Source organism: Geotrypetes seraphini, chromosome 12, assembly GCF_902459505.1.
Source record: "Geotrypetes seraphini chromosome 12, aGeoSer1.1, whole genome shotgun sequence".
Classification (NCBI taxonomy): Eukaryota; Metazoa; Chordata; class Amphibia; order Gymnophiona; family Dermophiidae; genus Geotrypetes; species Geotrypetes seraphini.
The window spans coordinates 78,781,949-78,806,677 of record NC_047095.1 but is presented as its reverse complement, the minus strand read 5'-3'; the positions used below and the strand labels follow the sequence as shown (position 1 = coordinate 78,806,677).

At 47.0% G+C, this 24,729-nt stretch overlaps 1 protein-coding gene across 1 annotated transcript in view; it reads right to left on the bottom strand.

The window, feature by feature from the left end:
• The window catches only part of XPR1 (xenotropic and polytropic retrovirus receptor 1), a 391,618-nt gene that overhangs the window by 347,537 nt on the left and 19,352 nt on the right, over positions 1 to 24,729 (bottom strand). Inside the window, 1 exon segment of the mRNA XM_033916345.1 lies at positions 11,534 to 11,585. Coding sequence (XP_033772236.1) covers positions 11,534 to 11,585 — 52 coding nt within the window.

Sequence of the window (24,729 nt, the reverse complement as noted above, 5' to 3'; positions counted from 1 at the left end):
AGGTGGGGCTGTTGGACGATGGGATAGGAAGGGAGTGATTAAGGAGGATAAAGAGGTAGCTGAGAGGTTGAACACGTTCTTCTCGTCGGTTTTCACGAGAGAAGACACATCTAATATACCGGACTCAGAGGAGCTCATGAGTGGGGAACAGGCTGAAAAATTGGAACACATAGAGGTAAGCAAGGAGGATGTCCTCAAACAGATAGACAGGTTAAAATGCAGCAAATCGCCGGGCCCGGACGGGATCCACCCAAGGGTTCTGAAAGAACTAAGACAAGAAATAGCGGGCACAATCCAGCATGTTTGCAACCTATCCTTGAAAACTGGAGAGGTACCAGAGGACTGGAAATTGGCAAATGTCACACCTATCTTCAAGAAGGGAACGAGAGGTGACCCCGGGAACTACAGGCCGGTGAGCCTGACTTCAATTATAGGGAAGATGGTGGAAGCTATGATCAAGGACGGTATTTGCGAGCACATCGAGAGATATGGCCTACTGAGAACAAGCCAGCATGGATTCTGTAAGGGAAGGTCATGCTTAACGAACCTTCTGTACTTCTTTGAGGGAATAAGCAGTCGGGTGGACAATGGGGAACCTATAGACATCATTTACCTCGATTTTCAAAAGGCTTTCGAAAAGGTGCCGCATGAAAGGCTGCTTAGGAAGCTGTGGAACCACGGGGTGGGAGGGGATGTGCACAGATGGATTGAGCACTGGTTGTCGGGTAGACTGCAGAGGGTCGGAGTAAAGGGACAATATTCTGACCGGCGGGGAGTCACGAGCGGTGTGCCACAGGGATCGGTGCTGGGGCTGTTACTCTTAAACATATTTATCAATGACCTGGAAAAGGAGGCAAAGTGCGAGGTTATAAAATTTGCAGACGATACCAAACTGTGCGGCAGAGTTAGGTCCAGGGAGGAGTGTGAGGACCTGCAAAGGGACCCGGGCAAGCTGGAAGACTGGGCAAACAAATGGCAAATGCGCTTTAACGTGGAAAAATGCAAGGTCATGCATATAGGGAAAAAGAACCCGTTGTTCGACTACAAATTGGGGGGGGGCATTGTTGGGAGACAGCAGTCTTGAGAGAGACTTAGGTGTGCTGGTGGATGCATCACTGAAGCCATCTGCACAGCGCGCAGCAGCCTCAAAAAAAGCCAACAGGATGCTGGGCATCATAAAGAGGGGCATAACAACCAGGACGTGGGAAGTCATCATGCCATTGTATCGAGCGATGGTGCGTCCACATCTGGAATACTGCGTTCAATATTGGTCGCCGTACCTCAAGAAGGACATGGCGGTACTTGAGAGAGTCCAAAGGAGAGCAACGAAACTGGTAAGAGGGCTGGAACACTGCCCATATGCCGAGAGGTTGGATAGGCTGGGGCTCTTCTCTCTGGAAAAAAGGAGGCTCAGGGGAGATATGATAGAGACCTTCAAGATCATGAGGGGTATAGAGAGGGTGGATAGGGACAAATTCTTCAGGCTGAAGGGGTCAACAGGTACGAGGGGGCATTCGGAGAAACTGAAGGGAGATAGGTTCAAAACAAATGCAAGGAAGTTTTTTTTTTCACACAAAGGGTCGTGGACACTTGGAATGCGCTACCGGAGGAAGTGATCAGGCAGAGTACGGTACAAGGATTCAAACAGGGATTGGACGGATTCCTGAGGGATAAAGGGATCGTGGGATACTGAGAGAGGTGCTGAGAGAAACCCAACCAGGTCGTGCATGTGCAGGACCGGAGGGTTAGGACTTCGATGGGAAGATAGGACTCAATGGGAAATCAAGGTGGCAAGGGGGCCCCTTCTGGTGATTCAGACAGGTCGTGACCTGTTGGGCCGCCGCGGGAGCGGACTGCTGGGCAGGATGGACCTATGGTCTGACCCGGCGGAGGCACTGCTTATGTTCTTATGTTCTTAAAGATGTCCTCAGACTCTGAGCACCAAAGGAAATAAACAGGTACTCAGCCTAGTGACCTAAATATATTTAAAAGAGCCTTTTAAATAACAAAGGTTCTGCTTTTCATATAAAATTCCATCATTTACCTAGTGAAGAACTTGGAAGAAATTTATAGAAAAAGGTGGAACCTGGTCAGTCAGCCAGATAATCGGAATGAATAATTTACAGGCACGCTTTCATCTTAGATGCCTCTGAATTCTAAGGAGCCTGGGGAGATGCCAGAACATCTGCTAACTGAGCAGAAGAATCTGCAGCAAGCGGGGGTGGGGGGGTGCACAATGACACCAGCAACCTGTTTTATGAAGGAGAGAAATCTGTCAATAACAGGGGAAGTAGGGATGGACAATTACTAGATCAATGCCAGCCTTTCACGTCCTTGACATACGGCCCTGGCAATGCATAACATTGACATACCACCAAGTGGGGCTTTCAAAGCAAAATACAAAACTGCTCTGCTCCAGGGTACCTTCTATTTACCAGCATTCAATAATTAGGATGGAATAACTAAAGAGATTGTGTCTTTCCACTGGGAGCAGAACAGTGCCATAAGGCCGACATGTGGTGAATGTCTAACAGTAGCTCAAAGCATAAACAGTATTGGAACACAAACTCATGTTATGTGTGCAGGGCAGCAAAATGTTGTGGGTAGGTCACAGCAGTGTCAATACATGTAAAGGGTATGGAACTTTTATACTGCTTTCTCTGTGTGGTTTATATAATCAAAGCAGTTTACCTATTTTAGACAGGTACTTATTTTGTACCTGGGACAATGAAGTGCTAAGTGTTCTCTTAGCTAGAACTGACATTTCAGCCATCATGCTGTGGCTTTCTTGCTGGGTATGCTGCGAGGTCTGCAGTTTGTCTTTATATATAGTGGTTTCAATGACCTGACTGATAACAAGGAGGACCATTGGTCATGAATTTGAATTTTGGCAGAAAGTAAGTTCGTTGGTCACAAATTGCATAAGAAAACTACTAAAGAAAAACATCAAAACAGCCTACAATGCACCACAGAAACTCGTCTTGAGCATTTAGGAACCCTACCTTAATTCTTTATCTAATTCTTTCTCTCTACAAATGCGTAGTCAGACTTTGAACCAGCTTTAATCACCCATGATACTCACATGGCCTTTTCTTTTTCACTGTTGCTCCTTTCCATTCATGATAGGTTTTAGCTATGGGGGAGGCATGGAAAAGGGGGGATGGGGTAATCTTGGTGGGGAGGAGGGGGTGGTTAGTATTCTGAGCTACTATGATGTTTCTTCTATGATCTTTTTTATTGCTGGGGTTTTGTATGGGTTTTGCATTATGTTGGATACTTAAAAGGTGGGAGTGGGAGAATTTATGTGGGAGTATGGGGACAAAAAAGGTGACACCAGTTGTATTGTTTTCAATGTTTTATTGTTGTATTTTTATACAGTCATCAATAAAAATTGTTTCAAACTAAAAATGCAATCACAGACTTCCCACCAAAATTCAAATTTGTGTTACCAAAGAACTTTACCATCAAAATTCAAATCTGAGACCAATAGATTTTCCTGCCACTTTTCAAATTTCTGATCAATTTCCCGCCAAAATTCAAATTCATGACTAAGTCCTCGCTATTCTCAATCAGGTCAGTGAACCCACTATATATAAAAACACACTGCAAACCTCACAGCATACTCTGAAGAAAGCCACAGCATGATGGCTGAAGTGACTTGCCCAGAGTCACAAGGAGCTGCAGAGGGAATTGAACTCATAACAACCTGCGCCTGCGCTGCTTCCTCTTCCTCTTCTGGTGGTCCCAGAATAGGCCTGGGAGCCTTAGGCCCCTCCTGGGGGCGGGGCCTGAGGCACATGGGCCCAACCCGACCATGTGCCCAAGGCCCCGCCTCTAGGAGGGGCCTAAGGCTCCCGGGCCTATTCTGGGACCGCCGGAAGAGGAAGAGGAAGCAGCGCAGGCTCAGGGCTCACAGAAGGGCCGGGACCGCCAAGAGGAAGCAGCAGGACACCGGTAGGAGCTTCTACATGACGGGGAGGGATTGGGAGGCTGTGGGGGTGCGAGCGGTCCTTCAGGGTGAGGGTGCGAGTGCGTGCGAGCAGTCCTTCGGGGTGGGGGTGCGGGTGCGTGCGAGCGGTCCTTCGGGGTGGGGGTGCGGGCGGTCCTGCGGGGGGGGGGGTGAATCGGACGTCGGGGAGGGCATCAGGCTTTCAGGGTGGGGACAGGACTTCAAGGGGGAGAGGAGAGTCGGGGCGGGCGAAAGGAGAGTCGGGGTGGCCAGAGGAGAGTCGGGGCGGGCGAAAGGAGAGTCGGGCGGCGACGGGAGAGTCGGGCAGCATGCGCGGTAAACGGGTGCGCGCGGTATACAAAATTTTTTTACATATATTTCGGTTTCCCGCGCGCTATACTCGTGTGCGCGTTTTACACGGGTGCGCGTTATCTACGTGAAAATACGGTAGTCTCAGGGTGCTGATCTTTGACCAGAGGGCCGCCACTTGAGCAGACTGCTGGGCACGATGGACCACTGATCTGACCCAGCAGCGGCAATTCTTATGTTCTTAGAGGACTGTCCGGGTTCCCAGACGGACTTTCCAAAACCCAGCATTTGAATGGGTTTTGGAAAGCCCCTACCAGTTCTGGCCGCATCTAGAGGGCCTCTGAGCATGAATGGATAATGTCACACACATCCACGCATGCTCCAGGCCCTCCAAAAATGGCCGGAGATGATTGTAGAAAAGAGGAGGCTTGCTGGGGGTGGGGCTGGAGCAGGACTGGGGGCGGAGCTGTAGGCAGAATGGGGTGGGGTTGTGTGTCTGGGGTTTTCTTTTCAAAATATGGTTACCCTAGTCAGGAGCATGTTCTGTGTTAGGGCTAGATTCACTAAGCAAACCAATCGTGTACCGATCGGTTTGCGAGCCCTTTGCGACCAAATTTCCCTCCAACCTCATTCACTAAAGCCTGTAGCAATCCGATTCTGACCCTCCCATGCAAATTAGCAAAACCTCATGCAAAATAGCTAAGCAATTGATTCACTAACAATTGCTTGGCTATTTAGAATCGGGTTTTACTATTGGCAAACCCAACTGCTGCAGACCTGTCGGTAACTGAGTTACAGACAGGTCTGCAGGATTTTTGACAGTCCTGCCTGTCTTTTTTATTAATTCTTTTTCCATGGCACAGAATTTTTGCTTGTGTTACACATGCAAAATATCTACCCCATAAAAAAAAAAAATTAGTAAAAAGACAGGCAGGCCTGTCAAAAAAAATGTCCCCCCAACATACAAATGCCCCCCCCCAAAAAAAAAAAAAAGCAGGAGGGATGCCAACTCTCTCCTGCCATCGGCGATTAAAAAAAACAAAAACAAAAAACCCACCAATGCTGCCCCCCCTCCCTCACGAATATGGCAGGAAGGATGCCAACTCTCCCTCCTGCCGCCACCCCTCCCCCCTCCGACCAGCACGGCTCTCACCACCCTCCTCTCCAACCGGAAAGGCCCCAAAAAGTTGGGAGCAGGAAGGGTGCTCAGTCCCTCTTGCTCCGTAGGCCTTCCATCCCACCGCTGCCCGGCCCCCCAGTACACCTATGTTGGGAGCAGGAGGGGTACTCAGTCCCTCCTGCTCCTCCAGGTCTAGCGACTTGTCTGCTGGGCCTTAGGCCCCTCCCAAGGGGGGAGGAACCCGAGGCGCCTGAGCCAATCAAGGCTTTAGGCCCCTCCCTGTGTATCAGATGATGCGCTGGGGCATGGCCTAAGGCCGCTATTGCGCAGTGGCCGGTAGGGGTGCTGAAGCAGGAGGACTTCGCGCTTCCTTCTGCTCCCGATGATTGACGCCTAGGTGCAGGAGGGACCAGGCACCCCTCCTGCTCCCAACAATTTAAAAGGTACGCGGGGTGGGTGGGCCAATCGTGGGTGAGGCGGAGGGGCCAGTTGAGGTTGATTCAGGGGGGTGCAGGGCTGGGGTGTTGGGCTACTGTAGACTCTCCTGCCTGCCTTGATCTCTTCTGCCTGCTTGCCTCGACTCTCCTGCTGTCTGCCACAAGCTTGCACTGCTGGGAACGGCGGCAGAGAGCAGGAGAGTCCAGCGAGCAGGCAAGAGCGATCGGGGCAGAGCAAGGCAGGAGGAGAGATCAGGGCACACTACTGTCAGGGTCTGCACATGAGCGGGGATCGCACATTTGCAATCCTTGCTCGCAAATGGAGGTGTTCCTCTGATTGCCCCCCCATTTGAATATGAGTGATTGATGAATCAGTCGGATGTGCCCGAATCGGAAACGGATTGTTCCAATTCAGGTTAGTGAATCTGGCCCTTAGTCTATTAGCACAGCTACATTGTTGCACAGTAACCAATTAGCGTGTGGTTAGGTTGCAAGCCCTTAACGCCTACAAAACAGATTAAGTAGTTAAGTGCGCATCGTCAATGGTCACATGTTTAACAGGAAAATTAGCACGTGACCATTAATGCTGGAAATAGAAAAAGAAATTGGCCATGTTACTCCTGCAATAAGAATGGCCTTAGTGTATGGGAATGATACACAAGCCCTAAGGTCACTTTTTACCACAGCTTAGGAAAGGGTCTCTAAGGAGGTAATTTCTCCTGAATTCCCCACTTCAAAATGTTTAAAACAACTTTGGCACATTTGGCAGTTTCATGTGCTAATTTCCATCAGTTATAGGTACAGTTTTGGAAGAGTGATCAACGAGGTTACAAACTCAACACATATGTAAAAGCTGCCACATGATGCCACTGTTTCCAAGTACTGTATATCCTTTAAAACTGCTGCTCCTGCTACATGAGTTGACAAATAAATGTGTATATTTTCCACCATCCCATATATTTTACAAAAAGCGCCACATTCAGCAGAGCTTTAAGAAAAATACTAGGTGAATTATAAATGCCTTGATCTAGATCAGGGGTGTCCAACCTGCGGCCAGAGGGCCATATGCGGCCCCGTAAAGTATTTTGTGTGGCCCTGGTCGAGGGCAATGCAGTGTTTTCCTCTGCTGCCCCTGGGTGTTTACCATCTTGCCGGCTCCGTCCTCTATTTTGCTGCAGCGTTTGTGCAGTTGTGCGGCCCCAGAAACATTTTTTCCGGCCAATGCGGCCCAGGGAAGCCAAAAGTTTGGACATCCCTGAAGATAGTCCAATTCCCTTTTAATCCTCCTATGGGAAAACAGAGCGTCACCTGTTTCACTAACAGGGCAAATGCTGCACTCAAGTATCATGGAGGATAGGAGCTGCAGCCCAATTGAACCAGGAATCAAGTGAATTTCAAGCATGCCTAAGATTTAATATAGAAGTTCCCACAATCAGACAGTATGGGCAATAAAATCAAACACAAAATAGCCAAAGCATTTAATATACATATCTTCAACCTTAATCATATTTTACTGTTGTATTGCAAAGTGGTTGTTTACTTTCACATTATAGCTTGCCATATGGTATTTCCCAGTATATCTGTTTGAAAATCAATCTCACTGCTTGTTAATCTATATTGCTCATCTGTCATCTGTTAAAAGAAAATCTCTTCTTGCAGACCCCCCCCCCCAACAACTTTTATTCAAGTTTACTGCTGAGCAGACATGTACTTTCATATTACAGCTCATCATAGATTTGAAAAATCATAGTAGAGGTGTATCCTGCCAAGTTGTTAATTTTGATTGCTTCTCTCAATATTTCTATAAAAAGAAGAGATATCTTATGATCCAGAAACATACATATGGGGTTAAGGTCAAAACCAGAAAGACATGTTTCTGCAAGCATCAAAATTTTATATCAAAATTCTTCATTTCAGTAACTGCACTGCTGTAGATAGAAAACTTGGCTTGTGCCAATACATTGTTTTCAAACATGAGAATATGGTAGACCTCAAACACATTCAAGGTTAAACCGTTTGATTTGACTGGGATCTAAATACCCTGAATGTGTTTTTTTTTTAAATGCACCAGGCTAACAGAACCATCAGCCTCTTGCAATCCTTACAGTTTGCCAGTTCCTTCTCACTCTGAAAGCCTTCAACTGGGGGACACTGAATATGAACCCACATTCATTCTTCACTCCAACATCTTCAGGTCCTTCTGATTTTAGCCCCACAGAGCCAGAAGTTCAACAACAATGAAAAATGTACATGACAGATGAGAAGTCTTCTCGCCCAATGAGCTTAGAGCACTGCCTTGGCTTGCTTTACTTGAAGTATCCTATTCTCTACTGAGCAGCATCAATGAGGAGAGATGTATGAGATCTGGATGTGCAACTACTCATTTTGCCATCCTAACTTTTCTGCTCCCTCTAACTTATGTGTTTTAAAGTTTTCAAAGTGTACAAATTTTCAGTTATCAAACACACAGTAATGCATTAACTCTCCTTAGTAAATATTGTACATCCTTAAGTTGTCCTCATTAAAAAATTGGCATTTCTTTCAAATCACTAAGGTAATTAACAGTGCTGACAAGAAACTTTTTCAGACAGAACATGTGGAACTGGGTTCAAGTTCAATAAAATTTTATTAAAACGCATTTATCATATATTTAATACGATGTACAAAGTTTAAAACAGAGAATGACAGAGTATTTGGGGAATAAAAGACTGAAACACAGACAAGCACATGATGACAGGAACAAAAGGAAAGAGGGAAGAACTACAATGCATAAGGAAAGGAGAACATAAAAGGAAATAACAGTAGGTTAAAAACACTTGTAATTTGGTGACCTTGTAGCTTTTACCATTCAAATGTATCTTTAAAAAGAAAGCATTTAAGATTTCCTGTAAATCTATCTAGATTAGTTTCTTCTCTCAAGTGAGTGAGCAGCGAGTTCTATAAATGAGGAGCTGTCACAGAAAAGATCATATTCCGTCAAGTGTTGATAGTTTTTAAAGAAGAAACTGAGAGTAGATGTTCCTCCTTGGATCTTAATAATCAAGATGGAATAAGAGGAGTAAGAGTTCTTTCCAGAAATGAGGGTGCTTTAGTCATTTGAACTTTGAAGATTATTAGGGCTATTTTGTATGATATTCTGTGATTTATGGACAGCCAGTGTGCATTCTTTAAAAGTGATGTGACATGATCAAATTTTCTTTTATTGGTGATAATTTTTATTGCAGTTCAATTCTCACTTCAATTCTTTGACCCTGGGCAAGTCTCTCAGCCCTCCTTTGCCCAGGGACAAAAACTTAAGATTGTGAGCCCCACTAGGGACAGAGAAAGTACCTGCATAAACATAAATCACTTTGATTGTGCCACAAAAAGGCAATATATCAAATCTTATTATCTATACAAGGTAAGACTTCTATAGCCTTTCAGACCTACAGAAATGATAAATAGTAGTAGTTTTAGAGACACTGCAATACAAGACATGATATAACCCATTGAACTAGAAGTTGTTGTAAGTAAAATAAATATATATACATAGTGGAAGATAAATAGTGCAGAAAGCCTCCATACATCTGCAAAATTTCAATTCCAAAAGTAGCTGTTCTGTTAATTGGCAAAGAACCACCTCACTATCTTTTTTTTACTTGGCACTTCCACTAAAAGCTGTGCAGATCAATCCACTGTTACATTAACCCCCCTTTTACTAAGCTATAGTAGAGGTTTCTACCGCAACCCAGAGCGCTAAATGGTCAGACGCTGCTCTGACGCTCATAGAATTCCTATGGGTGTCAGAGCAACATAATAGCATTTAGTGCCCCAGGCCGCGGTAGAAACTTCTACCACAGCTTAGTAAAAGATGAGTGACTTTTATAGCAAAAAAGATGCTCTTTCAAATGACATAATAAAGAAAAATATTTACACAATAGTTATTTGCACCCACAAAATAGTGAAAATGTGCATTAAAAAGTGACATCTTTATGTCATATCTTTGCTTCCAGTTGGCTGCAAAGCCTCCTAGTGCAAATCCTAGGCAATATATTCTAACATTCATCTTGCAACTTAGGTCTCTTGCACTTGTTTACAGACATTTCAAACAGTATGTCATATCTATTTACAATTTGCTCAGCAGTTGGCACACAGTCATTGGTGGCACGGACTAGACTCCGCCTGTTGACTTGGAGGCATTTCCCTGTCCCTTGTTGGGACGCATTGCCCTTTACAATATGATGATATTCCCCAGTGACTCTATGTTTATCAAATATTGCCACTGAGTTTGATGGGGAAGGTGGAAAGTCAGTTGGACCAATTGTTATGAGGATTTCTCTGGTCGGGCGGTCGGCCTCGGCTCCCTTTGCAACAATTAGCCCTGCCAGTAGATAGGGGGGCTTGGGTCTGTCATCACTGTGGCGCTTTGTGGAAGCTTGTCATATGAGGAATATCTACGATTCAATCTTATTTGCCTGGACTCCAGTGGAGCTACAATTCTGGAAACCATATCATATCAGTTATCTTCTATATGTGCCTAGACTTCCGGCTGCTGTCTTGGGGAATGTCATTATATTTTTCTAGTTAGCTTGTGTTTGACATGGCGCCAGGTATGTAAACAACTGCAATTTGATTATTGGGTGACCCCCCTCTTCTGCCTATCTCTGGTAATGGTGATGTGATTTTTATTTTTTTTTTTACCAGGAATGATGTTAGCTGGATTTCAGGCAGGCAGAAGGGGGCGATTAATGTATTTGTACCAAGTTCTTACAGATGATGGTACCCTCATGCTTTCTCATTATTACAAACTAACTAGCTACAGATGGAATAGATTGGATGTCTTGACCTACTTCCAATTGAAACAATGTGACTTCTCTGCCTATCTCCTCGCTCACTCCTGCTGTTTATGAGCATCTTTCTGACCTTTATTGGTTGGATGCCCAATTGGTAGTGCCGCTTAAATATTTCACATATGAGATCAGCAGACAGTGAACATTATTCAATATAAAACTCATTGATGATTTTTTTTTTTTTTTTTTTTTTTTTGCAGAATCCTCAGAAGTGCCTCCTGCCAGTCAAACCACTGTTTTCTATGGTTAACAATATTCGTATGGCACACACATCATCATCAGATCTGCTTATTGTAAAAATGCTTCATATTAATTTAGTGATATTTAAATAAGCTTATATAAAGACTTCTAAACTGATTAAATGACTTAGCTCTTATCATTTAAGCTTTTTGTCTGCGTTGGAAAGGGACCTGTCATTTCGACATGTTTCACCACTCGGCTTCTTCAAGAATGTGAGGAGCTGGAAAATGACTCAAAACAAGGTATGGGAATGAACCTGGGCCATCCAAATACTGCAGAACCAAATTTAATTTTCTAACATTCAACATACAGAAGTGAAAACCAGTCCAAAAATAAGTGTATGAAGAACCCTGGCTTTTCTTTGTAAAATTTTGATCTAAAACTTTAAATGCTATATGGAAACTAGAGTGCTCCCAACTATAAGCAGCAAGAAAAGGAAAAGAAAGCCTTTACCAAAATAAGAACTAGCAACAATAGAAGGGTAAAGTCTTGAGACAGAAGCAGTTCCTCTTCCAAAGTAAGATTTAAATTGCTCTTCTGCTACCACGATGTGACTCCACACCACATGGAACCTTGGGATTTTTCCAGAGAACACATATAGTTGAAGCCACAGCACTAGGCCCATATTAAATCACAAAAAATGGCTTACCTTCTATAGAAGGTGCTTGGTCTTGAGCGGCATATAGCATCTCTTTGAAAGCCTGCAAAGAGAAAGGAACATTTTTTTTAAACTAGGTGGTCAACAAAGTGTTGAGAGACAACAATGCTTAAGAATTACAGATTAACTATTTTAGGCCCTCTTTTACTAAGTCGTGGTAGAGGTTTCCACTGCAACCCAGAGCACTATATGCTCCAATGCTGCTCTGATGCTCATAAGAATTCCATGAGCTTCAGAGCAGCATTGCAGCATTTATCACTCTAGGCCGCGGTAGAAACCTCGATTGCAGTTTAGTAAAAAGGGGAAGGGTGTTAATTCTTTCCAACCCAAGAAAATATTAGAAATAAATTATGCATACAAGGTCAAGAATGTGTCTCTCCGGGGATAAAATAATTCTGGAAAATTAATGGAATAAGACCAAACCTATAAGAGGATAAACAGAGAATGATGCAGAGTACAAACGAGAGCCAAATCAAACTTCGGTTCCAATGAAAGAAAATCCTCCCCAAAATGGCTCAACCATTTCTATGGGATAGTCAGTTACAGCTGCTCCAATGCAAAAATTTTGATAATACAGCAGTTAGGGAACTGGTCCTTTCAAATCATTTCTTTCTTATCCCTGTCAGGTACATGCAGAGAAGCAACTCAGCAACAAGAACACAAACACATGCCTAGACTCAAAAAAACACACAAACTGGGGGAATAGAGGCCAGTGTTGGACAGACTTGTACGGTCTGTGTTGCATGCATGGCAAGAGACAGGTGAAGGTTTGGCAGTTCCAGAGTGTTAATCATTTTATTGTCACATACTATGAGTGGAGGGACTGTTCAATTTAAGGAGGGGGAAGGCATCTTGACTGGTAATTTAAATACTGTCAGGAGTTCACCATGTATAATCCCCATCAATTTTGGCTGCCTATATGGTTGGCATGGAGGTGACTTCAGAACTAGCATTTAAACATAGCTGACCGGGGCCTACACAGAGCGATGCGCAGAGCTCTGGTTGCCTTGTTGGGCAGACTGAATCAACTACCATGTTCTTTGTTCTTTCCCTTGAATGTTCTCTTTCTCTCTATCAATTGTAGTTCTAACCCATCTTCCCTTTTGTTCCAGTTCGTCAATGTCTTTATAAATTGTCATTTCCCCTGGTTTGTCTTTGTTCAAATTGTATTTTAACTGGCGCATTGTTTTGGCATTTTTTGTACACCGCCTAGAAGGCTTGATTAGGCAGTATAAGAAATTTTAAATAAACTTGAAACTTTCCCCGAAAATAAGACCTACCCTGAAAATAAGCCCTAGCAGGATTTTCAGGTTAGGTCTTAATATAAGCCCTACCCCCGGGATTTGCCGGCAGTTTCCCTTCCCTCCCATCCCTTGAACAACAGGACCCTTGAGAGAGCACCCCTCTCCCAAGCACCCACCACGCAGCCGAATCCCCATCCTTCCATCAGAACCCGGCCGCGAGCCCTACTTATCTCCCTAAGCAGCGTCAGGCCAACAACACTCTAACAGGCTGCTTTGGCCTTGTTCGCCCGTGAACTCTGATCAGTAACACGGCAGAGTTCCGATGGGAGGGATGGAAGGATGGCGTGGCGAGTGCAGATACTCGGGGGGGGTGCTCTCTCAAGGGTCCTGTTGAACAAGGGATGGGAAGCTGAGCAAGGGTCCTGCTGCACGAGGGATGGCAGGGAGGGGAGAAAAATGCTGCACATGTGAGGGAGAGAAAGGAAAGAGGAAGAATTGGGGTGAAGGAGAGGAAGAGAGAGATGATCATGTACATACCCTGAAAATAAGACCTAGTGCCTTTTTGGGGCCTAAAATTAATATAAGACACTGTCTTATTTTCGGGGAAACATGGTATGAGGGTCTTTTTCTGCCGTCGTTTACTGTGTTGCTGTATGTTATGTGGTCTGGAAATTTTTCCATGAGCCATGCTTTCAATACTTTCTCTACTTGTTATTTCAGTATAACTTGCAAAACATTTTATAGTACGACTGCAATTGTCTTGTATTACCCCTTTATGGTATAAAATACAAGACAATTGCAGTCATTCCTCATAGACTGTATTTCACTTAATTTACACAAAAGCACAGTAACCCATGGCATGTAAACATTAGTTACACAGGCCTTATTAGTAAATTGGGCCATTCAAATACTTGCAAATGCATAAAAACCTCTGGTGATAAGTGTGCTGCAAAAGGACTCTGGTTAGTTCCTAATACAGTACACATATTCTTTTTCCAATGACTAGATAACTAACAAGCTATAGATAGCCTCTTAGTGCATCACCACTGTTAAGAGTATTGGCCTAGTAGGGTGAACAGGAAATTTTTTGTTTTGGCACATTTGACAAAATTTTAAAATCTACACCATTGATGACGATTAGTGCTGCCCGATTCAAATTGATTCACCGATTCACTTCAGGTGAATTGATTCGAATCGATTAAAAACACACACACACACACACACAAAAAAAAAATCGGCTTCCCGATTCGGACCCTCCCCCTCTAAAGCAGGAGCGGCAGCACTGCTCTCGCTGGCCGGCCGCTGCGGCACCTGCTTTAGAGGGGGAGGGTCAGCTGGGAAGGGCTGCAGGACAGAGACGGCAAACTACAGACCAGTGAGTCTCACATCTATAGTGTGTAAACTCATGGAAACACTGATCAAACGGAACCTTGACATAATCCTGGACGAAGAAAACTTACGTGACCCCCACCAACACGGGTTCACCCAGGGTAGATCCTGCCAATCTAATCTGATTAGCTTTTTCGACTGGGTTACTAGACAACTGGATGCAGGAGAGTCACTGGATGTGGTATATTTGGACTTCAGTAAAGCATTTGATAGCGTCCCACACAGAAGGCTATTGAACAAATTGAAATCGATAGGATTAGGAAGCACTCTAACTGCATGGGTTGGAGATTGGCTAATCGGTAGACTTCAGAGGGTGGTGGTGAACGGTACCCCATCCAAGGCGTCGAGCGTTATCAGTGGGGTGCCGCAGGGCTCGGCCCTGGGCCCAATTCTATTCAATTTATTCATAAGAGATATGACACAAGGACTTAAAGGAAGGGTAGCACTATTCGCTGACGACGCCAAACTTTGCAACATAATAGGCAAAAGCTTATTACCTGATAATATGACACACGATCTATGGCTGCTGGAAGAATGGTCAACTACTTGGCAGCTAAGCTTCAATGCTAAAAAATGCAAGGTAATGCACCTGGGAAAGAAAAATCCGCGTAGAACTTATGTACTAAATTGTGAGACCTTAGTTGAGACCAAGGCAGAACGCGATCTAGGGGTGATTATTAGTGAGGGCATGAAGACTGCCAATCAAGTGGAGAAGGCTTCCTCCAGGGCAAGACAGATGATAGGTTGTATCCGTAGAGGATTTGTCAGCAGGAGACCTGCCGTTATACAGATCTATGGTGAGGCCTCACTTGGAGTACTGTGTTCAGTTCTGGAGACCACACTACCGTAAGGACATACTGAGGATCGAGTCAGTTCAGCGAATGGTGACCAGGATGGTCCTGGGGCTCAAGGATCTCACGTACGAAGAAAGACTAAAAAAATTGCGGCTGTACTCACTTGAGGAAAGAAGAGAACGGGGAGACATGATTGAAACGTACAAATACATCACAGGACGTATCGAGTCGGAAGATAATATCTTCTGTCTCATGGGACCCTCGACAACCAGAGGGCATCCGCTGAAAATCAGAGGAGGGAAATTTTATAGCGACTCCAGAAAGTACTTTTTCACCGAGAGAGTGGTGGATCGTTGGAATGGACTCCCTCTGCAGGTGATTGAGGCCAGCAGCGTGACGGATTTTAAGAAGAAATGGGATACTCATGTGGGATCTCTAAGGGAGTGAACTCTGGGGGGAGGCTAATTGGAATGGGCAGACTTGGTGGGCTATAGCCCTTTTCTGCCGTCATTTTCTATGTTTCTATGTTGGTGTCCGGCTTCCCCCACACCATTTACCTAATAGGAGCAGCCTGCAGAGAAGATCACGGTGCTAGCAATCTTTGCAAACTGCTTTGGATCTGTTTCCTCCGCCGCGATCCTGCCTCTGATGTCAGAGGAGGGGCAGGACCGTGGCAGAGGAAGCAGCTTCGAAGCAGTTTGCAAAGATCACTAGCACCGCGATATGCTCTGCAGGCTGCTCCTATTAGGTAAATGGTGTGCGGGAGGCCAGGAGAGAAGCAGGCCTTCGAGAGGGGGTGCAGGCCTTCGGGGGTGGGGGGCCCTGGTGTAGAAGTACACGGACGGAGGGAGGGAGGGAAGTGGGGTTCAAAGAGACGTGCTTATGCCAGACTTTGGGGAGGGAAGAAATAGCAATGTTACTTACCGTAACAGTTGTTATCCAGGGACAGCAGGCAGCTATTCTCACTAGTGGGTGATGTCATCAGACAGAGCCCCGGTACGGACGTCTCACAAGCACGTGTTGCTTGTAGAAACTTAAAGTTTCTAGATGCCCGCACCGCGCATGCGCCGGTGCCTTCCTACCCGGAGATCCGGGCGTGTCTCCTCAGTTCAGGTAGCTAGCCTGAGAAGCCAACCCAGGGGAGGTGGGTGGGACGTGAGAATAGCTGCCTGCTGTCCCTGGATAACAACTGTTACGGTAAGTAACATTGCTTTATCCCAGGACAAGCAGGCAGGTATTCTCACTAGTGGGTGACCTCCAAGCTAACCTCAGTGGGATGGAGGGGGAGTTGGCGACTTAAGAGAATAAATTTTTCAATACTGTTTGGCCAAACTGTCCATCCCGTCTGGAGAGGGTATCCAGACAATAATGTGAGGTGAATGTGTGAACCGAGGACCAGGTGGCAGCCTTGCAAATTTCCTCGATTGGTGTTGATCTGAGGAATGCTACTGAGGCTGCCATTGCTCTGACCTTATGGGCTGTAACCTTACAAGGAAGTGATAATCCAGCCTGGGCATAGCAGAAAGAGATACAAGCCGCCATCCAATTAGAGATGGTGCGTTTTGATACGGGTCTTCCCAACTTGTTAGGGTCGAAGGAGACAAAAAGTTGAGGAGTGGTTCTGTGTGGCTTGGTGCGATCCAGGTAGAAAGCCAAGGCACGTTTACAGTCTAGAGTGTGAAGGGCCGATTCTCCGTGGTGAGAATGAGGCTTAGGGAAGAATACTGGAAGTACAATGGATTGGTTGAGATGAAATTCGGAGACCACCTTAGGCAGGAATTTCGGGTGAGTGCGGAGGACCACCATGTCATGGTGGAATACTGTGAATGGTGGGTCCGCCATCAATGCCTGGAGTTCGCTGACTCTGCGAGCGGACGTAAGGGCTACAAGGAAAAGCACTTTCCAGGTGAGATACTTCAGAGGGGCCCTGTTGAGTGGTTCAAACGGGGGGCTTCATTAGGTGGGAAAGGACTACATTGAGGTCCCAAACTACTGGGGGTGGTTGAGAGGAGGGTTAACATGGAAGAGTCCTTTCATAAATCTGGCGACCACCGGATGGGCCGAGAGGGGTTTCCCTTGTAGAGGCTGGTGGAACGCCGCAATAGCGCTCAGGTGGACTCGTATGGATGTGGACTTGAGCCCAGATTGAGATAGGTGTAGGAGATAGTCCAGCACGGAGGATAAGGAAGCTCGTTGAGGTTCCTTTGACTTAGAAACGCACCATGAGGAGAATCTGGTCCATTTCTGGGAGTAGCATTGTCGAGTGGCAGGCTTCCTGGAAGCTTCCAAGACCTCCCTCACTTCTTGTGAGAATTGGTGAGGGGTTACGTTGAGAGGAACCAAGCTGTCAGGTGGAGAGACTGCAGGTTGGGATGAAGTAGTGATCCTTGATGTTGAGTAAGTAGTGAAGGAAACACTGGAAGTGGTACTGGTTCCCTGCTGCTGAGTTGAAGTAGGAGGGAGAACCAAGGTTGTCTGGGCCACCGAGGAGCTATTAGAATCATGGTGGCCCGTTCGAGTTTCAGCTTGACCAGAGTCTTCTGGATCAGCGGGAATGGTGGGAACGCATATAGAAATCGTTTCCCACAGTTCAGTAGAAAGGCATCTGCCTCGAGGCGATGAGGAGTGTAGATCCTGGAGCAAAACTGAGGCAGTTTGGCGTTGTGGGGAGCCGCAAAGAGGTCTATCTGAGGCGTCCCCCATTGCGTGAAGATTTGGTGAAGGGGGTTGGAATGGAGAGTCCATTCGTGCGGTTGTAGCAGACGGCTTAGTTTGTCTGCTAAGACGTTGTTCTCCCCCTGGATGTATACTGCTCTGAGTAGGGCGTTGTGGCGTACCGCCCAGTCCCAGACTCGTAGAGCTTCCTGGCAAAGGAGGGCCGAGCCCGTGCCTCCTTGCTTGTTGATATAATACATGGCGGCCTGATTGTCTGTGCGAATGAGGATTACCATGTCGTGGAGTAGATGTTGGAAAGCTTGGAGCGCAAAGAAGATGGCTCTGAGTTCCAATAGATTGATTTGGTGTAGTCTTTCCGCACTGGTCCAGAATCCTTGGGTGCGGAGACCCTCCAGGTGGGCCCCCCATGCGTAATTCGACGAGTCGGTTGTGAGAACTTTCTGATGGGGGGGAGAGTGCATCAGCAAACCTCTGGATAGATTCGAAGAGGTCATCCACCAAAGTAGAGACTGCCGAAGAGCAGGTGTAACTACGATGCGTTTGGATAGTGGATCGGATGTCTGATTCCACTGTGATGCCAGGGTCCACTGGGGGATCCTGAGGTGGAGTCTGGCAAAGGGTGTCACGTGTACTGTGGAGGCCATATGGCCCAGGAGCACCATCAGTTGTCTCGCCGGTAGGGTTTGGCGAGTAGCCACCGACTGGCAGAGATGAAGAAGAGACTCCATGCGTTGCCGGGGCAGGAATGCTCGGAGTCGGGTGGTGTCCAGGACCGCTCCGATGAAGGGGAGGGACTGGGTGGGTTGTAGATGAGACTTGGAGAAGTTGATCTCGAAGCCCAAATTCTGGAGGAAGTAGGTTGTAGCCAAGGCCGCCGAAGTGACCTCTGGGGCTGACGGGGCCTTGATGAGCCAGTCGTCGAGGTATGGAAACACCTGTAGACCCCTGTCCCGGAGTGCTGCGGCCACTACCACCAGGCACTTTGTGAAGACTCTGGGGGACGAAGATAGGCCGAATGGTAGCACTCGATACTGTAGGTGCAGATTTCCCACCCGAAATCTGAGGAACTTTCGGGAGGCCGGGTGAATGGGGATGTGAGTGTAGGCCTCCTTGAGATCCAGGGAGCATAACCAGTCGTTCTGCTCGAGGAGGGGGTATAGAGAAGCCAAAGTCAACATGCGAAACTTCTCTTTGACCAGGAACTTGTTGAGGGCCCGAAGGTCTAAAATGGGTCGCAGATCGCCCGTTTTCTTCGGGACGAGGAAGTACCGGGAGTAAAACCCTCGGTTCAATTGGTCTGACGGGACCGGCTCGACCGCCCGAAGCTGAAGTAAGGTTTGGACTTCCTGAAGAAGAAGGGCGGTCTGCGTCGAGCTTGAAGGATACTCTCTTGGAGGATGGTCCGGGGGGACCCGGTGGAATTGAAGAGAGTATCCTTCTCTTATGATGGAGAGGACCCATAGGTCCGTGGTTATGGCCTCCCATCGGTGGTAAAAAAGATGGAGGCGGCCCCCTATGGGAGAGGCCGAGGTTATGCTCCCGGGAGGGGCGTCAAAAGGGCTGGGGAGCCTTAGGTACAGCCGGTGGCTGAAGTTTTTGCTGAGACTTCTGGGGAGGTTGTCTCTTCGCAGGCTGTCTCGCAGCAGGCGTTTGTCTGGGCATGTAACGCCGCTGGTAAATCAGGGGTGGCCTGGAAGGTCGAGACTGTTGAGGTTTGGGTTTGGGCCGTAGGATGGATTGAAAGGATTTTTCATGATCCGACAGCTTTTTGGTAACAGTTTCGATAGACTCATCGAACAGGTCAGCTCCAGCACATGGTACGTTGGCGAGTCTGTCCTGTAGGTTGGGATCCATATCGATAGTACGGAGCCATGCCAGGCGACGCATAGCTACCGCGCTTGCGGCGGCGCGTGCCGAGAGTTCGAATGCATCGAAGGAGGATTGCATCAGCTGGAGGCGTAATTGGGAGAGGGAGGCTACCACTTCCTCGAACTCGAATCGAGCTTGGTTGTCTATGAACGGAGTGAACTTGCGGAGTACCGGCAAGAAGAACTCCAGATAGGAAGAGAAAAAGAAGTTGTAGTTTAGCACCCGTGACGCCATCATGGAGTTTTGGTAGAATTTTCTACCAAATTTGTCCATCGTTCTCCCCTCTCGGCCCGGCGGTACAGAGGCGTAGACCTGGGAGGGATGAGAGCGTTTAAGGGAGGACTCGACCAGTAGGGATTGGTGGGAGAGTTGGGGGCCCTCGAACCCTTTATGGTGCACGATGCGGTATCGAGCATCGAGTTTGCTGGGGATCGCCGGTATGGAGTACGGCGTTTCGAAGCACTGCATGAAGGTCTGGTCCAGTAATTTGTGCAGGGGGAGCCGAAGCGACTCCGTTGGAGGGTTAGGTAAATGCATGGTGTCCAGATACTCTTTGGAGTATCTGGAGCCCGTGTCAAGGGTCACATCCAGATCATCCGCCATTTGTCGGAGAAATGATGAGAAGGACAATTGTTCCGCCAGCGTCGGTCTGTGGGACGGGCTGGAGGATGATGAGGCCTCCAGGTCTGTGGACATCGGGGAGTGACAAGGAGAATCGGGCACCGGTGTCTCCTCGTACTCCGGGTCCCTCGGAGGGGACACCTCTGATGAGGAGTATCCCCTACGTTGCAGTTTTTTCTGCGGTGACACCTCCGAATGGCGTGAGGAGTGCCAGGATGAGTGTCTCGATCGGTGCCCTTCTCGGTGTCGGGACGGGGATCGGGATCGTATGTGCATCGCATGGTCTCCCGAGGCCCCCAAGTGGATAGGGCTGGAAGCGGTGGATCGTAACTGGGTTTGCGATGCGGGTTCTTGCGATGCTACCCAAGTCTGGTAAGGAGTACGGAGGAACTCTTCCTGACTATGCCCAGGGCTTCGAGTATCGATCGGAGGTCTGGTCCCATGTTGGCGCGGAGGCGTGATGGGTTCTAATGGCGGCATATCGGTAAGCGAGGCTTGCCGCGTGGGCATCGCCGCCCTCCCCCGTTCGTCCTCGTCGGTTGTCGAGGTCGAACGGTGTGGGGGAGGGGGCGGACCGCCCCTTTGGATCGGTACCGGGAGGTCACCCTGTATGGCAGCGATGAGCCCGGGTCCGATGGTCTGCATGAGCTCAACGAATTGAGCTTCCAGCACGGACCGTAGCGAAGCCGATAAGGAGGGATCCGCACCGAAAGGGGGTCCTCCTGCACGGGCATCGCGCTCCTTCGAGGCCGAGTGCTTCTGCTTAGTAGCTTTCGGCACTTTGATGACCATTGGTGGCACTGTGGAAGGAAGAGGTACCTGAACCGAGGAGACCGGGGCAGGCACCGACGTCGAGCTCGTGGATGGTGTCGGGGCGAGCGATGCCGGTTTCACCACGCTCGATGCAGGAGGGGTCGATGCCGGTTTTGCCCGAACCGGGGAGGTATCGGATGAAGTGGAGGCTGAGGGATCCTTAGCTGCGTCCATCTTGAACATCGATTCCCACAATAGGCAACGCCGCTTGAATGAGCGTGCCGTAAGGGTAGAGCAAGGCCTGCACGATTTCGGAATGTGGTCAGTGCCCAAACACTGCAAACAGCGCCAGTGAGGGTCCGTGAGTGAAATCGCGCGTTGGAACTTGCTGCACTTTTTAAACCCGGTGATTGGCCGGGACATAGGCCGGAAAATCTCCGCCGCGAGGTCGAAGCCAGTGGGCCTGAGCCACGTGGCCGGCCCGTTCGACCCGCCGGAGGAAATAATCTTCTTTTTTTTTTTTTTTTTTTTTTTACGAAAATAAAAGAACTGTTAACTGTAATTAAAAGAAAGCGAAAACGCGGACAAGGAAGGCAAATTTAACTGAATTCAGCTAGCGCATGATGAAGTTGAACTTCTCAGCTCCGCGGAAAAGAAAGAACTGAGGAGACACGCCCGGATCTCCGGGTAGGAAGGCACCGGCGCATGCGCGGTGCGGGCATCTAGAAACTTTAAGTTTCTACAAGCAACACGTGCTTGTGAGACGTCCGTACCGGGGCTCTGTCTGATGACATCACCCACTAGTGAGAATACCTGCCTGCTTGTCCTGGGATAAAATGGACAATAGGATTTAGGGAGGGAAGGAACAGAAAGGGAGAGAAGTTGGACACAAGGGATGATGTGGAGGAGGGAAAGAGATACTGGATAGGAGGGTGGTTGGGAAAAGAACGGGAGAGATGGTGGACCCTGGGGTCGTGGGGAAGGAGGGAGAGATGCTGGATGAAAAGGTAGTTCAGAAAAGGTGGGTCTGTGGATGGAGTTGAAAAAAAGGAAAGATGCCAGACCTCCGGGGGAGGGAAGAGAAACGGAAGGGGAGGACAGATGGTTAGCACGGAGAAAGAAAAAAGAAGGAGACCCTGGCAAGCAAGTTATCAGAAGACATCCAGAGCCTGGGACCAACAAGATTTGAATAATGACCAAACAAAAGGTAGAAAAAATAATTTTTTATTTTTCTGTTTTGCGATTACAATATGTCAGATTTGAAACGTGTATCCTGCCGGAGCTGGTGTTAGACTGCAAATATGAGCTAGAATTTAATAGAGAGAGGAAAAGTCTTTTTTGTTTGTTTATTTTGTTTACACCACAGTGCCAATGTGGTTAGGAGAAGGCAAAGGGGGTGAAGAGGCTATAAAATAAACCCACCAGGATGTTTGAAAAAACACCCAATTGGGCAGGAAAATCGAATCAAATCGTTCAATGTAAGGATTTCAACTAACATTCTTAAGACCCTTCCAAGAAACATCTATTTTCAAGATCTTAGTAAAGTCAACCTTGCAAACTTAACAGAATCCATTAGTCTGCAATTAGACGAATTATCCTCCTTATCAGGAGACGAACAAAGCAATGGGAAACCACTATGTCTACTCAAGGTCACCCATCTACAGCTTCAAACTAGAGAATAACACCAGGAAAAAATTTGACCCTATCACCACGACCACCGTTACTGTCCACACCCTGTCCCTGTCCCCACCATCCCCCCGACCACTGTCCCTGACCCATCCCCATGACTACTATCCCCGCAGCATCCATACAAGCGTCAGTACTGCAATATTTAGCTTATTCCTTCCTTATAAATCAAAGTTCTGGTTGCTTAACTAGAGAAAGAGATGTTCAGCTGGCAGGACTTTGTTTATAAATTTTTATCAATACAACTAATATACTACTTTATCCTAAAGCAAAAGAAAATAAATAGAAATTTTTTTTCTACCTTTGTTGTCTGGTTTTTGCTTTCCTCATCTTCTCATTCAATTCCTTCCATCCATTGTCTGTCTTCTCTCTGCGTCTTCCATTTGCTCTGTTACTGTGCCTCTCCCTTCACCCCCCCCCCCAATTGGTCTGGCACCCATCTTCTTCCCCCCCATAGTCTGGCATCTATGTCTTCCCCATTTCCCTTCCAGTGTCTTCTCCCTACTCTCTGTCTTCCCCATTTCCCTTCAGCGTCTTCTCCCCACTCTGTTCCCCATTTCCTTTTAGCGTCTGTTCCTCTTCACCCCCCATCAGCATTTGTTCCTTTCCTTTCCACCACCACCCTTCCCTCTCGCCACCTCACCGCCCTTCGGCACACCTCGTGCAATCCAAGCATCTCCCTCTCTCCTTCTTACCTTCGCTGCACGTTTTAAGTTTGAGTAACTTGTTGAAAGCCGCCGGAGCCTACATGCAGTCGCGTGCATCTGTGGGTGGAAGTTTCTCCTCTGACCCACGCGAGACCTAGGCTTCATCTATGCTCTTCCGGAGGCTGTTATAAGGGAAACACCCTCCAGGGATTCAAGACAAAGTTAAACAAGTTCCTGCTGAACCAGAACGTACGCAGGTAAGGCTACTCTCAGTTAGGGCACTGGTCTTTGACTTAAGAGCCACCGCGTAAGCGAACTGCTGGGCACAATGGACCACTGGTCTGACCCAGCAGCAGCAATTCTTATGTTCTTATCTTTCGCCAGTCCAGAAGAATGTTCCAACTATTGCCCCATAGCCAACATCCCATTTTTGGCTAAACTCACAGAAAAAATAGTGTTTAACCAAATGATCTCTTTTCAAATAGACAAATGTTCTTCACTCTAATCAAATGAGCTTCAGACCACACCATTCTACTGAACTTTCTCTCTTAGGCCTTATTACTTCCATTTGATATTCTGGGTCCTCAAAGTAATCGAAGAGGATTACTCTCTCCATTTGGCAACCATTACTCCAAAGTAGCCTCCAAGAGAATTCTCTTTCACATCACAACAGATGTTCCTGCTTCAGGAAATCAAAGCCCTACTTCAAAAAATGCCATCGAAGTAGTTTCCCCTTGTCAGAAAAATCAGGGGTTCTACTCCCGGTACTTCCTAATTCCAAAAATGATGGAGGTCTTCATCCAATTCTCGACCTCCGAGCCTTAAATATCTAGTCAAAGAAAAAAAAGCTTTGCATGTTATCTTTGGGGACACTATATCCACTTCTAGAATGAAATGATTGGCTGTGCTCTCTAAACCTCAAAGATGCTTACACACATATCCATTCACCCCAATCACAGGAAATTTCTGCATGTCCAAATAGCTCAATGATACTTCCAGTACAAAGTTCTGCCATTCAACCTAGTTTCTTCTCCAAGAGTATTCACCAAGTGCCTAGTGGTTGTAGCAGCAACTCTCCGAACTCACAGGTTCCAAGAATTTCCTTATCTAGACTGGCTGAAAAAAGCTGCATCGCCTGAGGTAGTCCATTCAGCTACATAGCTGACAATCACCCTTCTACAACTTCTGGGGGTCGAAGTCAACTTCCCCAAGACACAGCTTCACCCCTCTCAACTGTTACAATTTATAGGAGCCCTTTTAGACACCTCGCTTCTCAGGGCTTTTCTTCCACAACAAAGACAAAACACTTTAGTTCATCTCTGCAATCAGGTTTCTACTCTTCAATCCATCTCAGCAAGACAGAACGTGATCTGATAAATCAAGAAGCCCTCAAAGACAGTCTCATCCATCATTTTTAATGTTGCTACCAGTGATACTTTAGTCAAAATTAAAATAAGACAAAATTTCTAATCATGTAGTGGCAAGATGTTTCATTAAGCAGCATGGCC